The 13,917-nt window shown below is 41.8% G+C and overlaps 1 protein-coding gene across 1 annotated transcript in view; it reads left to right on the forward strand.

The window, feature by feature from the left end:
- The window catches only part of LOC125463059 (cilia- and flagella-associated protein 54-like), a 437,943-nt gene that overhangs the window by 227,163 nt on the left and 196,863 nt on the right, over window positions 1–13,917 (forward strand). The window contains exons 35-40 of the mRNA XM_048553715.2: window positions 4,537–4,691; window positions 5,336–5,505; window positions 7,691–7,918; window positions 8,905–9,128; window positions 9,914–10,049; window positions 12,385–12,481. Of these exons, the coding sequence (XP_048409672.2) occupies window positions 4,537–4,691; window positions 5,336–5,505; window positions 7,691–7,918; window positions 8,905–9,128; window positions 9,914–10,049; window positions 12,385–12,481 (1,010 nt within the window). The remainder of the gene's footprint in view (window positions 1–4,536; window positions 4,692–5,335; window positions 5,506–7,690; window positions 7,919–8,904; window positions 9,129–9,913; window positions 10,050–12,384; window positions 12,482–13,917) is intronic.

Raw genomic sequence — 13,917 nt, forward strand, 5'->3', positions numbered from 1 at the left:
CAACCAGCTTGTAACTGATGTCCATTTCAAGCCCACCGACTCCCACAGCTACCTAGAATACACCTCCTCCCACCCACCCTCCTGCAAAACTTCCATCCCCTATTCCCAATTCCTCCGCCTCCGCCGCATCTGCTCCCACGATAAGACATTCCACTCCCGCACATCCCAGATGTCCAAGTTCTTTAAGGACCGCAACTTTCCCCCCCACAGTGATCGAGAACGCCCTTGACCGCGTCTCCCGTATTTCCCGCAACACATCCCTCACACCCCGCCCCCGCCACAACCGCCCCAAGAGGATCCCCCTCGTTCTCACACACCACCCTACCAACCTCCGGATACAACGCAATATCCTCTGACACTTCCGCCATTTACAATCCGACCCCACCACCCAAGACATTTTTCCATCCCCTCCCCTGTCTGCTTTCCGGAGAGACCACTCTCTCCGTGACTCCCTTGTTCGCTCCACACTGCCCTCCAACCCCACCACACCCGGCACCTTCCCCTGCAACCGCAGGAAATGCTACACTTGTCCCCACACCTCCTCCCTCACCCCCATCCCAGGCCCCAAGATGACATTCCACATTAAGCAGAGGTTCACCTGCACATCTGCCAATGTGGTATACTGCATCCACTGTACCCGGTGCGGCTTCCTCTACATTGGGGAAACCAAGCGGAGGCTTGGGGACCGCTTTGCAGAACACCTCCACTCAGTTCGCAACAAACAACTGCACCTCCCAGTCGCAAACCATTTCCACTCCCCCTCCCAGTCCCTAGATGACATGTCCATCATGGGCCTCCTGCAGTGCCACAATGATGCCACCCGAAGGTTGCAGGAACAGCAACTCATATTCCGCCTGGGAACCCTGCAGCCATATGGTATCAATGTGGACTTCACCAGTTTCAAAATCTCCCCTTCCCCTACTGCATCCCTAAACCAGCCCAGTTCGTCCCCTCCCCCCACTGCACCACACAACCAGCCCAGCTCTTCCCCCCCACCCACTGCATCCCAAAACCAGTCCAACCTGTCTCTGCCTCCCTAACCGGTTCTTCCTCTCACCCATCCCTTCCTCCCACCCCAAGCCGCACCCCCAGCTACCTACTAACCTCATCCCACCTCCTTGACCTGTCCGTCTTCCCTGGACTGACCTATCCCCTCCCTACCTCCCCACCTAAACTCTCTCCACCTATCTTCTTTACTCTCCATCTTCGGTCCGCCTCCCCCTCTCTCCCTATTTATTCCAGTTCCCTCTCCCCATCCCCCTCTCTGATGAAGGGTCTAGGCCCGAAATGTCAGCTTTTGTGCTCCTGAGATGCTGCTTGGCCTGCTGTGTTCATCCAGCCTCACATTTTATTATCTTGGAAGATGGTTAGACTGGGTTTAGAGTTTCAAACGTTACAGGAATACAAATTGACGGGTGGGGTGGTGCAGTTGAATGCCCTGGTGGTTTCTGTAGGAAAATGGGAGATTTTAGAGGGAGTCAGGCAACATGCAACTTACCATGAAGTTAATCTGGACAACAGTGGGAAGTAGCCCTGCTTTTCCAGGGTCACAAGCTGTACTGTAAATGTACCTGATGCCTCTTCATCATAAAAATAAATCAAAATATAGGTAAAATGGAGACATTTGAGAATTTTCATGACTGGTATACAGACTGACATTGTGTTCCTCATCCAACTCTTCTCAAAACCCCAACTCACTGACTTAAAAGTAGGGATGATCTCGTTGGGATTTCAGTATTTTAAAGACTTTACTCTCTTCTAAATTCAGTTGTTGGGTTAAAAGTCCCCAGTAGTTAGTAGTCTCTTACTACTAATATTCCTTCCTAATTACCAGCTTAGCTACATGTTCTGGCAACATTTACACGTGCCTGGCAGCATCTATAGAAAGAGAAGTAGAGTTAATGAGTTGTATTTTCATTGTGAAGTTGTGAGTCTACCTCTGCTATCTGGCTGTCTTGGAAGCAGCAATGGCATCTATCCAACACTGTTAACCCTGTCAGCCCCCAAATCCTCCTCATACCCTTATCCTGTCAACCTAATCACTCAGCATCCTGTATAAACTGAAGTCATGACCCCTGCAATAACATTTGGAAGTCTTTGAAAAGCTCATAAATCTATCAAAATAAATAAAATTACATTCTCCAGACAGCTTTAGTGACCATATCAGTGCCTCAATCTGCCACTGCTGGATATACTAAAAGCTTACTGAGGGAGTGCTTTCCTTGTTCATGGGCACCCTGTGCCTAGCATCAGGAAGGGAAAGCCCCATAGAAAGACAGTATTTTTGCTTTGTGTCCAAACCCACAAAACACCCCCACTCACTGACACTCGAGTCCAGGCCACATCCATGTCAATCTGTCACTGATTCAACCTGAAGATCCCACTGTGGTACCAGCCAAGGCCTCTGCACCTTGCAGCACTCCTGGTACTGTAGATCTGCTGGCTAATCACTCGAGTGTGGGGACAGCTCTGCCCAGCCAAATGCCAGATTCCGATGAGAACAAGAATACCACTGATACTGTCATAAATATACTGAAAAAAGTGGAAAGGGTAGGGTTTATGTGTAAGATTGGAGCAAAGAATGTTTCCCAAATGTTACAAAAAGGCAGATTTGTGAGGAAACAAGTACTATAACACATGTTCTATATGAAGTAAGTTTGTGGAGTTAAAGGGGATGTTGTGTTCAGTAAGAACAATTTCAGCCAGGGAGAAAATGTTATTGTTGAATTGGGAGTGGTTTGGCCTCCATCTAAGGGACGAGCAGAGAACCTTAGACTGTTTCGGTGGGAGATTGGAAATGGAGGGAAATGGCAATCCGTTGTTAGTACCAGGATCTTGAAACTGATGAAATAATAATGAGCATTAGAAGCATCATGAACTAAATTGTGAAGAGTCTGGAACAGGTCATGGTGAGAAAGGTTAGAGTTGAGATAGGAAGAGAATCATTTAACTGGTACATAACAGTCTGAAAGGGTGGGTCTAGAAAGGCAGTCCAGTTTTTGAGTTTGGGGGAAGTGATTGCGGAGGGAAATGAGGATTTACGAGTTTTGAGACTATGGATAGAAGATCAGTGACTGCTCTGGAAACAATGTCTTGATGTTTGTTCAGGTTATGATATGGGGAACGTAGAAAGTGTTATGGGGACCTGTTACCAGGCATGAAATGTAATGAGAAACTGACGGTGAGGTCCTATTGTTACATTCGGCAGCATGCTCATCTCCTTGATCTTGCTGTGTTCGTCGGTTGTTTATGGTTTTCTGTCTGTCCTCTCTGGCCCTACATAAATACTGAGGCCAGAATATATTAATTGATAAATTGAAATCCAAAGGACATGCTTTCCTTGCACAATGTTCAACATTAATTTCAAACAATATCAACTGCATCAAGATTATAATATCTGCTTGCAAAGTCTGTGCTAGACCATCGGTTATTTGGTGATACCTGTTAGTTGTGTTTTATTCACATTGGGTTTGTTTTCTTATTTAAAAGTATATCTGATGGTCGTAAAGTGTGAAGCTGGATGAACATAGCAGGCCAAGCAGCATCTCAGGAGCACCAATGCTGACGTTTCGGGGTCTAGGCCCGAAACGTCAGCTTTTGTGCTCCTGAGATGCTGCTTGGCCTGTTGTGTTCATCTAGCTTCACACTTTGTTATCTTGGATTCTCCAGCATCTGCAGTTCCCATTATATCTGATGGTAGTAATTTTAATGACTTTTTATAAGTCCACCAGAGTGGTTAGTGATTCCAAACAGACAGTTCCTAATTTTAGCTCATCCTGAATCACAAACATGAGGTAGCAAGTTGAACAGCTATGGCAGGATGACATTTTGTTCGTGTAGCTTCTAGCTCTGATAAGAAATCTTTTAATAATGTGACTATCTTGCCATTTATGCCTGGTGATTATTGTCTGAAAATGGCAACATCAGATGGCCTTGTTCATGCTAGTTAAATTGTAATTGTGTCTCTGCAATGATTTCATCAACCCTTCTGAAAGAAGCAAGGGCTCAGTCAATGCCTGATAAACACCTGTTAAAATGGCATTGATAACACAGTGTGGAGCTGGAGGAACACAGCAGGCCAGGCAGCATCAGAGGAGCAGGACCTTTCTTCAGAAAAATTCAGATTTTCTGAAGAATGTCCCGACCTGAAACATCAGCTTTCCTGCTGCTCTGATGCTGCTTGGCCTGCTGTGTTCCTCCAGCTCCACGCTGTATTATCTCTGACTCCAGTACTGGCAGTTCTTACTATCTCTCTGTTAAAATGGCATGATGCGCATTGTGGTGTATAATTTGAGTGACTCCATCTGTCAACATTTTTTCTGCCCATGCTGATCTAGTTGCAGAAATCCTTTTGCACAGTGTTCTTTTTTCTTAAAAAAAAGGTGTTTTTGTAAATAGACTAAACAAATTCACATTTATGAAATTAAAAAGTTCCACCTAAGTTCAAAATGAAAATTTTCACTCCTTTTTTAGATGTCTTGCATTAAAGTAATTAATTTTACGTTTAACAGATTGTTGCTTTCCTTTTGTTTACAGATATTCCTTTTTGGATCCTGATATTTTTACTCTACATAATTCTGGTGGTCTACTCTTAGAGGCAGAGAGAGATGATACAGTAACAATGCACCAAATTCCTGAAATCTCATTGCCCTCTCTCAAAAGAAATGAAAGATCATCAGAATCACATGGCTGTAGGTTGCATTGCATTTTAAGAAAGTGACCAGTTTGCTCAAAATTCAATTAAATAGATATGTGTGCTTTCCTCAGCAATCCTGAAATAAATGTTTCAGAATAATTAAGGTTAGCTGATACATGTAAAGCATATCAACTCCAAATTTCCAAGCAAGTCACGCACCGTCCTGACTTGAAACAGTATCACTGTCCCTTCACGACTGCTGGGTCTAATTTCTGGAACTCCCTTCTTAATAGCAGTACATGTTTTCCTACATTACATGAACCTCAGTGGCTTAAAAAAGTGGACGACCACTACCTACTCAAGGGCAATTAGGAATGGAAAGTAAACTCAGGCCGTGCTCGGAAGACACACAACACCAGGTTATTGTCCAGCAGTTTATTTGAAATCACAAGCTTTCAGAGCACTGCTCCTTTGTCAGATGAAGATCTACATAGAGTTTGAAAAAGCACTCAATGTATTGTGTATTTGAAGTGGTGTCATTTAAAGTTGTGCCATGAAATCACGTTTCAGAAATAGTTTAAAAACCTCAAATCCAGTTACCGAATTATAACAATACACTTGAAAAGGTGTAGAATACTGAATGTGCTAATGACATTTCTATCAACCATATTGATTTGTTATGTAATCTTTCAATGGAAGGGGATGATGGCATTTCTGACAGTTCCGAAAGTATCATGAACACACCAGCAACGCAAGCGACAACTGAGGAATCTGTTCCTGCTGCAGAAGGACCAAGCATGCCAAGCAGATGCAGCACTTCTATGTTCAACCAATTAAACAAAGCCTTTTTACACTTCAGAAGAGCAGTGGTAATTTCATTTCTAAAGTATATTGGTTGATAAATCTCGGGTGATGGTTATTGAAATGAATGTTTCAGAATGCGCTTTTCTTCTAATGAAAAAGTACATGATTGACATGTAGACATTGCTTATGAAAATAATTCTGTCTCACTAATAAGCTCTCCAATTGCAAATGGGCATGGTTATTACCCATGGAGATTGATTACCTGGTTCATGTCCCGTTAAGAAAATAATGCTGAGTGGTCACACAAATACCCACTACTCAACTCTGTAAAGACATTTTCTTGGCTTGTGTGTTAATTTTTCCACACATAGAATCAGTGTCAGATATTCATTCTGCCACCCACCAACAGAAGTGCACTGGCATCTTTGCTAAACTGCCTTTTCCAGAGTTGAGCGTTCCTTAAGATCTTTTGTAATATTATTGGAAATAGCCTGTCACCGACATTGATCAAATAAAATAACTGGATGCCTTTTGAATTTTACTTACCATGTGTACACTTGGATGATGCCTGGATTATAAATTGACAAGTTCTGTGAGGATTATCTCTGCTGTTTGTTGAGTTCTCTCATTGCATTTTGCAATCACTGGTCAGTGTTTAGGTTGGACAGAGTTGGTACAAGTGGAAGATATGGAAGATTGCTAACGCCTCCAGTTCCTTAGCAAAGGTCAACTTGGAGACAATTAGATGCCAATTAGATGGCAAATACTTTGAACCCTATTCTTCTCAAAATTCATGCTGTCAGTAAAACAGCTCCATTATAAAGTTAACAAAGTGTGGAGCTGGATAAACACAGCAGGCCAAGCAGCAACACAGTGTGGAGCTGTTTGAACACAGCAGGCCAAGCTCTCTGATGAAGGGTCTAGGCCCGAAACGTCAGCTTTTGTGCTCCTGAGATGCTGCTTGGCCTGCTGTGTTCATCCAGCTCCACACTTTGTTATCTTGGATTCTCCAGCATCTGCAGTTCCCATTATCACCATTCTAAAGTTACCCCTTTGAAATGAGTTATCCTGTGATAAAAAATTGGAAGTTGAGACTTCAGAGAGAGAGGAGTAAATGAGAGTCACCTTCATGAGCTAATTCACTTAATGAAATTGGAGGATTTCTATGTATGGATATTCCCCTACGTTTAAACAGTGTAACAACATTGTTTCCATTAACTTTTCAGAAATATAAAGTGAAATTTTCTCTACATTTAACTTTACATCTTGGTTGTACCTTTCTACCATATTTTATGCTTTACAATTGTGTGGCGAAGACAAATAAATATTCAAAATCACATGTTTGGAGAAACTTAGCAGGTCTGGCAATGTTTTTATTAAGCAAAGGTATTAAGGGATATGAGGCAAAAGCAGGTATATGGAGTTAGGCCATAGATCAGCCATGATCCCATTGAATGGTGGAACAGGTGCAAGGGTGTGAATTGCTGACTCCTATTCCTATGTTCCTGTTTGTGGCAAGAAAGCAGAATTAGTGTATTGAGTGCAGTAAGAAGGGTCACTGGACTCTACGTTAACCCTGTTTTTCTCTCCACAGTTTCTGCCACACCTGAATTTCTCCAGCAATTTCAGTTTTTGTTTCAGATCTCTTTCGCATCTATAGTTCTTTGTTTTGCTTAAATATTTTTTTCCTGAATAAGACTTTGATAAAGTAATGTCAGGATTGACAGTTGTGAAAAGTAGTATCAGCACTTCCATGGCTTTGCAATAAATTACCCATTTAAGGTGGAATCACAGAATTTTACTGTATAGAAGGAGGCATTTGATGCATTGCATCTGTACCAGTTACCAAAAGAGCTAATCAGCTAGTCCTATTATCCAATCCTAATTCCACAGGCCCCTAAATTCATCACTTGTGGATATATCCAAATGTCTTTTGAAGCCTTTTGTAGAATCCTCCACCACTCTTCCAGGCGGTGCATTCCAAATCCCAACAAGTCTGAGTAAAGAAGTTTTTCCTCATCTCTCCTAGCTCTCTTGCTGGTAATCTTGAAGTTGTGGCCCCTAGCATTGCACATAACAGAAATCCTGAAATACTATTTATAGAAAAGAAATGAAAGCAAACTACTGCAGATGCTGAAAATCCTCTCTGTAGTTATTAAAGCAAACAGTCTAATTTGGTGAAAGCAATACAGCAATATAAATAATATAACTGAGTACATCTTTAACTGAAGAGTCATTGTGTAATTTTAGGTTCTTGCACATCGAGGAGGCCATTGGACAACTTTGCAGAATGCATGTCGACTTCTGTGGAACAGTGCGCATACTGTGATGGTGTACATTGCTAGTATTGACTCATTGAAATCTGACACTTTAACTACAGATAGTGTGAAGAATATCTTCTGTCTGCCATTCAACTTGGCAGCGCAAAATCTCATAGATATGATAGTACAACTACAGAATACCAATAATGACATCAAGGTAATGGCATCACAACTAAGTTAGTGAGACTGAAATGTTTCGCCTAAGGTAAGGAAATTCGCAGGAGGATTTCCGGTTCCATTTCATCCATAGAATCCCTGCAGTGTATAAATGGGCCACTGGCCCAAGTTCACACTCATTTTCTGAACAGCATCCTACCCAGATTCACTTCCCCCACCCTGTCCTGCATTTCCCATGGCTAATCCACCTAACCTACACATCCCTGGACAGGATGGGCAATTTAGCATGGCCAATCCACCTAAACCACTGGACTGTGAGAGGAAACCGGAGCACCCAGAAGTGGACGTGGAAAATGTGCAAACTCCACACACAGCCACTTGAGAGTGGAATCGAACCCAGGTCCCTAGCATTGTGAGGCAGCAGTGCTAACTATTGAGCCACTATACCACCCTATAGTAATAATGATGATGGAAGAATTGCTAGATTATCTCTAGATCTGAGGAATTTGGAGAAAGATCATGTCAGTGGAGCACTGAAATTTAATGGGTAATCAGCTGAGACCTGGCATTGGGAGTTGTACCCATTATTCCTGCACACATTGACCTACATTGGCTTCTGGTTAAGCAACACCTGTATTTACAATTCTTACACTTGCCTTTAAATCTCTCCATGACATCTTCCATTCCTAACTCTGTAACCCCTTCAGGCCTACAGCCCTGAGAAATACCTACACCTTTCTAATTTTGGTGTCTTGGGCAGCCCGTGTGTTCACTGCTCCACCATTGGCCACCTTGCCTTCGGCATTCCTTAACCCTAGAATTCCTCTCTATCTCTCCACCCCCCTTCTCTTCTAATTGCAATATGAAAACGTTTTTCTTTTAGTAACCATCAGTTTTGCTTTTACTGTGATGATATGAATACTAAATATATTTAATGTTTGTTTGATTCTTTTTCAGATAATGTAAATATTTTTTGTGTATTTTTATACAATGGTTAATTTTCTGTTTTTGTGTTTTCTTGAACAGTTTGCTGATCCGGATGGCATCTTTAGTGTACCTAGCTGTGTAGGGAATATATCAGATGATCATGGTGGATTCAGTCTGAAATTTGAACAGCCATTTGACAATATAAATGTGGTTGACCTAAACTTAGTGTGTGCCATTACACTTTATGCTATAGAATTGCTGTGTCATCAAAAAAAGTGGGAATCCTTAGCCTACTTGGCCATGCATTTCAACGCAGTTACTCAGTGAGTGATGGTATAATTCCCATCTCATTTTGTCCTGTGTTTATGCCATTATGTCAATAAGAGAGATGAGCTGTGTTGACTAATCCCACATACTCCTTGTAGAGAAGTAGTCCTATTTTACCTCTTGTTTTAGCCAAATGAAACATTAGAAATTTGCTATGGGTTTGAAACCCAAACAGAGTGCAATGTATTTATATCTACCAAATTCTTGTGTGTACTATTTTAAAAAAGATGTAACATAATTTGCTGGCTTTGAGACCTGACATCACGACTGAGGAGAAGCCCTAAGCCTGTGCCTGTTTGCAATACAACTGACCTGGGTGATTACTGCAGGTGGTCTTGTAATTGATTACCTCAAGCCAGGCTGTCCAATTAAGAGCAGCAACTGAGCTCCTGATGCTGCCAGACCAATCAGAGAGCAGGCTGCTCTGAAGCCTCAACCAAGAGAAGCTGGTTCTGCTGAAATAGTTTGGAAACTTCAGCAACGTTGCAACAAGGAGGTGTTCTGGAGAGTTAAGTATAATGCAAAATGTGGGATGGCTTAAGGGGAAAAGTCTCATCTGTTGCAGGACATTAGGACTGCCTTTCAGGTTCATGGCCCTTTTGTGAGACATGGTGATTAAATGCCCTCTGGACTGCCTCAGGGAGGCTGTCTCTGTGATCATTGCTGACTCCCAATGAGGCAGAGGTCATGCTGCTTTGCTGTCATTGACTTTACTTCTTTTTATTTCAGTATATTAAAGCATTATTTTGCTAATTTTTTTTTTGCTTTGTCTGTTTGCTAGTGAAAGGTACGCTCAGACAGTCACTCCCCTCTTGGTCTTTGCCCAGGGCCAGCTTCAGCAAAGAATTAAGGCATCCAATGGGCCAGTGCCTCCACAGCCTCATTTTGTAACAGCAGAAATCGACTCCGGAACAGTCGTAAGTACGGCATCTATTTTATCCAGTACTTTGAAGCTCAGTTAAGAAAGCAATTATTATGTGCTAGACAGAATAAAAGAAGCATGGAAAAGTGTGATGCCTGGCTCATTGCTTCTTTTTGCAGCTGTCATCAAACAAAAGGCTGAACAAGTGGACAGATGCAAACAAATAAAATGAATGACAACGCAGCACTGGTGTCAGCATTGTTTCTCCAACTCATTTTGCTTCAAATGGGAGTGCCCATGGTAAAAGGTGCTGAATGGCCTTTCTTAGACCAGAGTCTGGAGAATGGAATGCTGCCAATGTTTGGAAGCATCAGCTCGCAATTTCATGTCTACAGGTCCAACAGGAGTAGAATTAGCTACAGGCATTCTGTCTGTACTGAAGCACAATTGCTGCAAATTACTTTGGTGGTATAGCTCACTCCCCACTTCTGTCTGGAGGCCCTTCCAGGAGTTGTTCCTACACTATTAGAAATACAATATTGTGGTATACTCTCAGCAGCAGGAAAGGTGGAGAATGGGGTAGTCTTCCCACTCAAAGCCCATTGAGGTTCTTCTGGCCAAACAGCAACCATTTAGACCCTCTTCCTGCTCCTCACAGTGGGAGATAGCTCCTCCACCACACAGGATAACCTCTGGTTATAACCAAGTGTAGAGCTGGATGAACACAGCAGGCCAAGCAACATCTTAGGAGCACAAAAGCTGACGCTTCGGGCCTAGACCCTTCTTTGGCAGCTTTCCTGAGAGCTTATGGGTACCCTCATCTGACAGTATCTAGAGCAGCCCCTGAGAAAAAACCCATTCCTTGCTCTTGACAACCACTACCTCCTCCACCTCACTGGGATCAATAAGGCTGGTATGAGGGTAGAGTCTATGCCATTTTCTGGGCTGGGTGCAGCCTTGGTAGTGGCCATCCTTCCAGGATGAAAGCTGTAGGAGCAGAGCTGCTGCCAGTCCTCTGATCAGCCAGAGAGGCTGCAGTGGGAAAATTCCAGAAAGGACCTCGAATTGGGACCCAAAAATGTTCCCTGCTTCTAACTCCCCCTGGTTAGCTTGCAAGAATAGTAGGGAATTCCTGGGTCTGACAAGAAACCAAGTTGGATAATTAAAAGATAATTAAGAGTCTTTAAAAAGTGGACTGTCTTCTCTGAAAAATATCACATTCATACAATTTGAGAAAAAATGTTAATTCAACTTCATCATTGTAGAAGACGCAATTAAATCAATTTCTTTCAATACAGCTTCTTCATCACACTTGCCATTACAGTTTTTATGTATAACGTTCATGTCAAATATTCTTGTGGAATCCCTCGTGCCAACATCTCATGATGTGTCTGCATTTCACCAGTTGGCGAAAACAAGTGTGCAGCAGGAAATCATTCCAGAGTGAATCTGACCTGAGCAGGATAAAGAGTGAAACTAATTTCATCAAGCTACAGCGAAGGGCTTATGCCAACTGTAGCAGTTCGTTCAGCTTAACCACATTGTTGCAGGCTGCATGTTTGTATTGATTACTTGGATGAAGGCATTGAGAGTATTGATGGCAAATTTGCTGCCAATATAATGGTGGGAAAGCAAGTTGCGAGAAAGACATTAAGTTTGCCTAGGGACTTGCGTTAAGTGAGTGCATAAGAAATTGGCATGCGAAATATAATGTGGGATCTTTTGAGATCTTCTTAAAATGGAAAGAAAGATAATACAGAGCATTATTTAAGCAGAGAGAGATTGGAGTATGTTGCAGTGAATTGAAAATTGTGTCCTCATACATAAATCTGAAAGATAGCTGGCAGGTACAGCAAAAGATTAGAAAGACAAACGGAATGCTGGCTTTTATTGCAAAACGGGTGGAGTGTAATAGTGATGAAGTTTTATAACAAATGTACAGAATGTTGGTGAGACAGTGTCTAGTGTATTGATGATTTTGGATTCCTTAGTTAACAGAAAGTCTACTTGCGTGAAGACAGTTTAGTGAACGTTCACTAGGTTCATTCCCGGAAGGAAAGAATTGAGCTGGTGGGGCCAACAATCATTGGGGTTCAGTGAGGTGAGAGGTGATCTCAATGAAACAAATATGGCTGTGATAGTGCTTGATGAGATTGACGCTGAGCTAATGTTTCTAGAATTTGGGGCAAAATAAGGGGTCTTCCATTTAGTGTGAATATCAGGAGGAATTTCTCTTCTCAGGGGATTTTTTTTACATGGATTTTTATACGGGCTTCAGTGCACAATCTGAAACACCCAGAAATAAACTGGGAAATTCCAGCAAGCTGTTTCACCTCTTTATTTAGTAATCAATCACAGAAAGACAAAACTTTTGTACAATTATTTTTCAGATAAATTCCAGAAACTTCATTGTAACGCAGTTGATTGTTGCAACACCTGAAGACAAAGCTGATACTATCGACCTTGATAGGAGAAATATACACTCAGGTAAGAACATCAACATATGTATTACATATTTAATTTGGCAGCTACTGGACATTTTGAAATAATTCTAAATATTCAGCTGTTCACAGAATTTACAATTTTATTGCAATTTTCTGTATGTTTGAGTGAATTCTGTGGATTATTGTCTAATTTGAATTTCATTTGAGAGAAATGGTTTCCAATGCAGCAAGTTTATGCGCTGGTCATTCCATCCTCCCTCAATACCTGTCCTCCATTTTACAGCAATTTGACAAGCCTTCATGGCTAGTTCCATTCCTATCCAATCAGTCTGAGAATCTTCTATGATTGTAACAGTTCCCACTTTGGTACCATTACATCTGGATTTCCTCAAGAGTCTATTCTCAGCTCCTTCCTATTTCACATCTATGTTATGTTGTAGCAAGCCAGACAGTGAAAGTAAAGAACTTGAGTCTTGTCTTTAATTTAAAGATTTTCAGTGTTAAAGAGATCTATGTAACAATAGTACACCTCCAAATCCTACTAACGGTTTCAGATTGTGTCTCTATATAGAATGCTATACATGGAATTCCCAGTTAATGCTCATCGCTTACAGAGTAAAGCAATACAATAATCATAGCAGCAGAGAAAATTACTGGACTAGTCAAACTTTCCTGCTTTTCTTGATGGCCATGCAATTGTTTTCTCATTACATGCTTATCCAATCATGTTGTAAAAGCTGTAACTGAATTTGCCTCCTCCACACTCTCACACCACTCTCACACCACAATCACATCCTAATCATTCACTGGCAAGTGATTTTTCCACATATCTTTAGTTCTTTTGCCAATCAGTATTCTCTGATAAGTGATCCTTTCATCAACGGCAACAGTTTCTCCCTATCCTGTCAAGACATCTCCTGATTTCAAACACAGCTATTAAGTCTTCATTCAATTCTATTTCCTTTAAAGATGAACACAGCTGCAGATAAGGTGCTGGAAGACTGGAGTTTGCTTTTCAGACCTGTGACGAGCAGTGAGTCACATGGATTGGTGCTAGATTCGCTGCTTTTTATCATTTCTAGAGATTATTTGGATTTGAATATAGGAAGTATGGCTGGGAAGTTTGCAGATAACACCAAAATTGGAAGAGTAGTGGACAGTAAAGAAGGTTACCTGAGAGAACAATGAGTCCTTGATCAGATGGACTATTGGGCCAAGGACTAGTAGATGGAGTTTAAGTTAGATAAATGTGAGGCTTTGCATTTTGGTAAAGCAAATCAGGGCTGAGCTTATATACTTAATGGTAAGATCCTGGGGAATATTGCTGAAGAAAGAGACCTTGGAGTGCAAATTCATAGTTCCCTGAAAGTGGAGTCCCAGGTAGATAGGATAGTGAAGAAAGCGTTTAGTATGCTTGCCTCCGTTGGTCAGTGCATTGAATATAGGGATTGGGAGGTCATGTTGCGGCTGTACAGAACA

This window comes from Stegostoma tigrinum, chromosome 25, assembly GCF_030684315.1.
Source record: "Stegostoma tigrinum isolate sSteTig4 chromosome 25, sSteTig4.hap1, whole genome shotgun sequence".
Taxonomy (NCBI): Eukaryota; Metazoa; Chordata; class Chondrichthyes; order Orectolobiformes; family Stegostomatidae; genus Stegostoma; species Stegostoma tigrinum.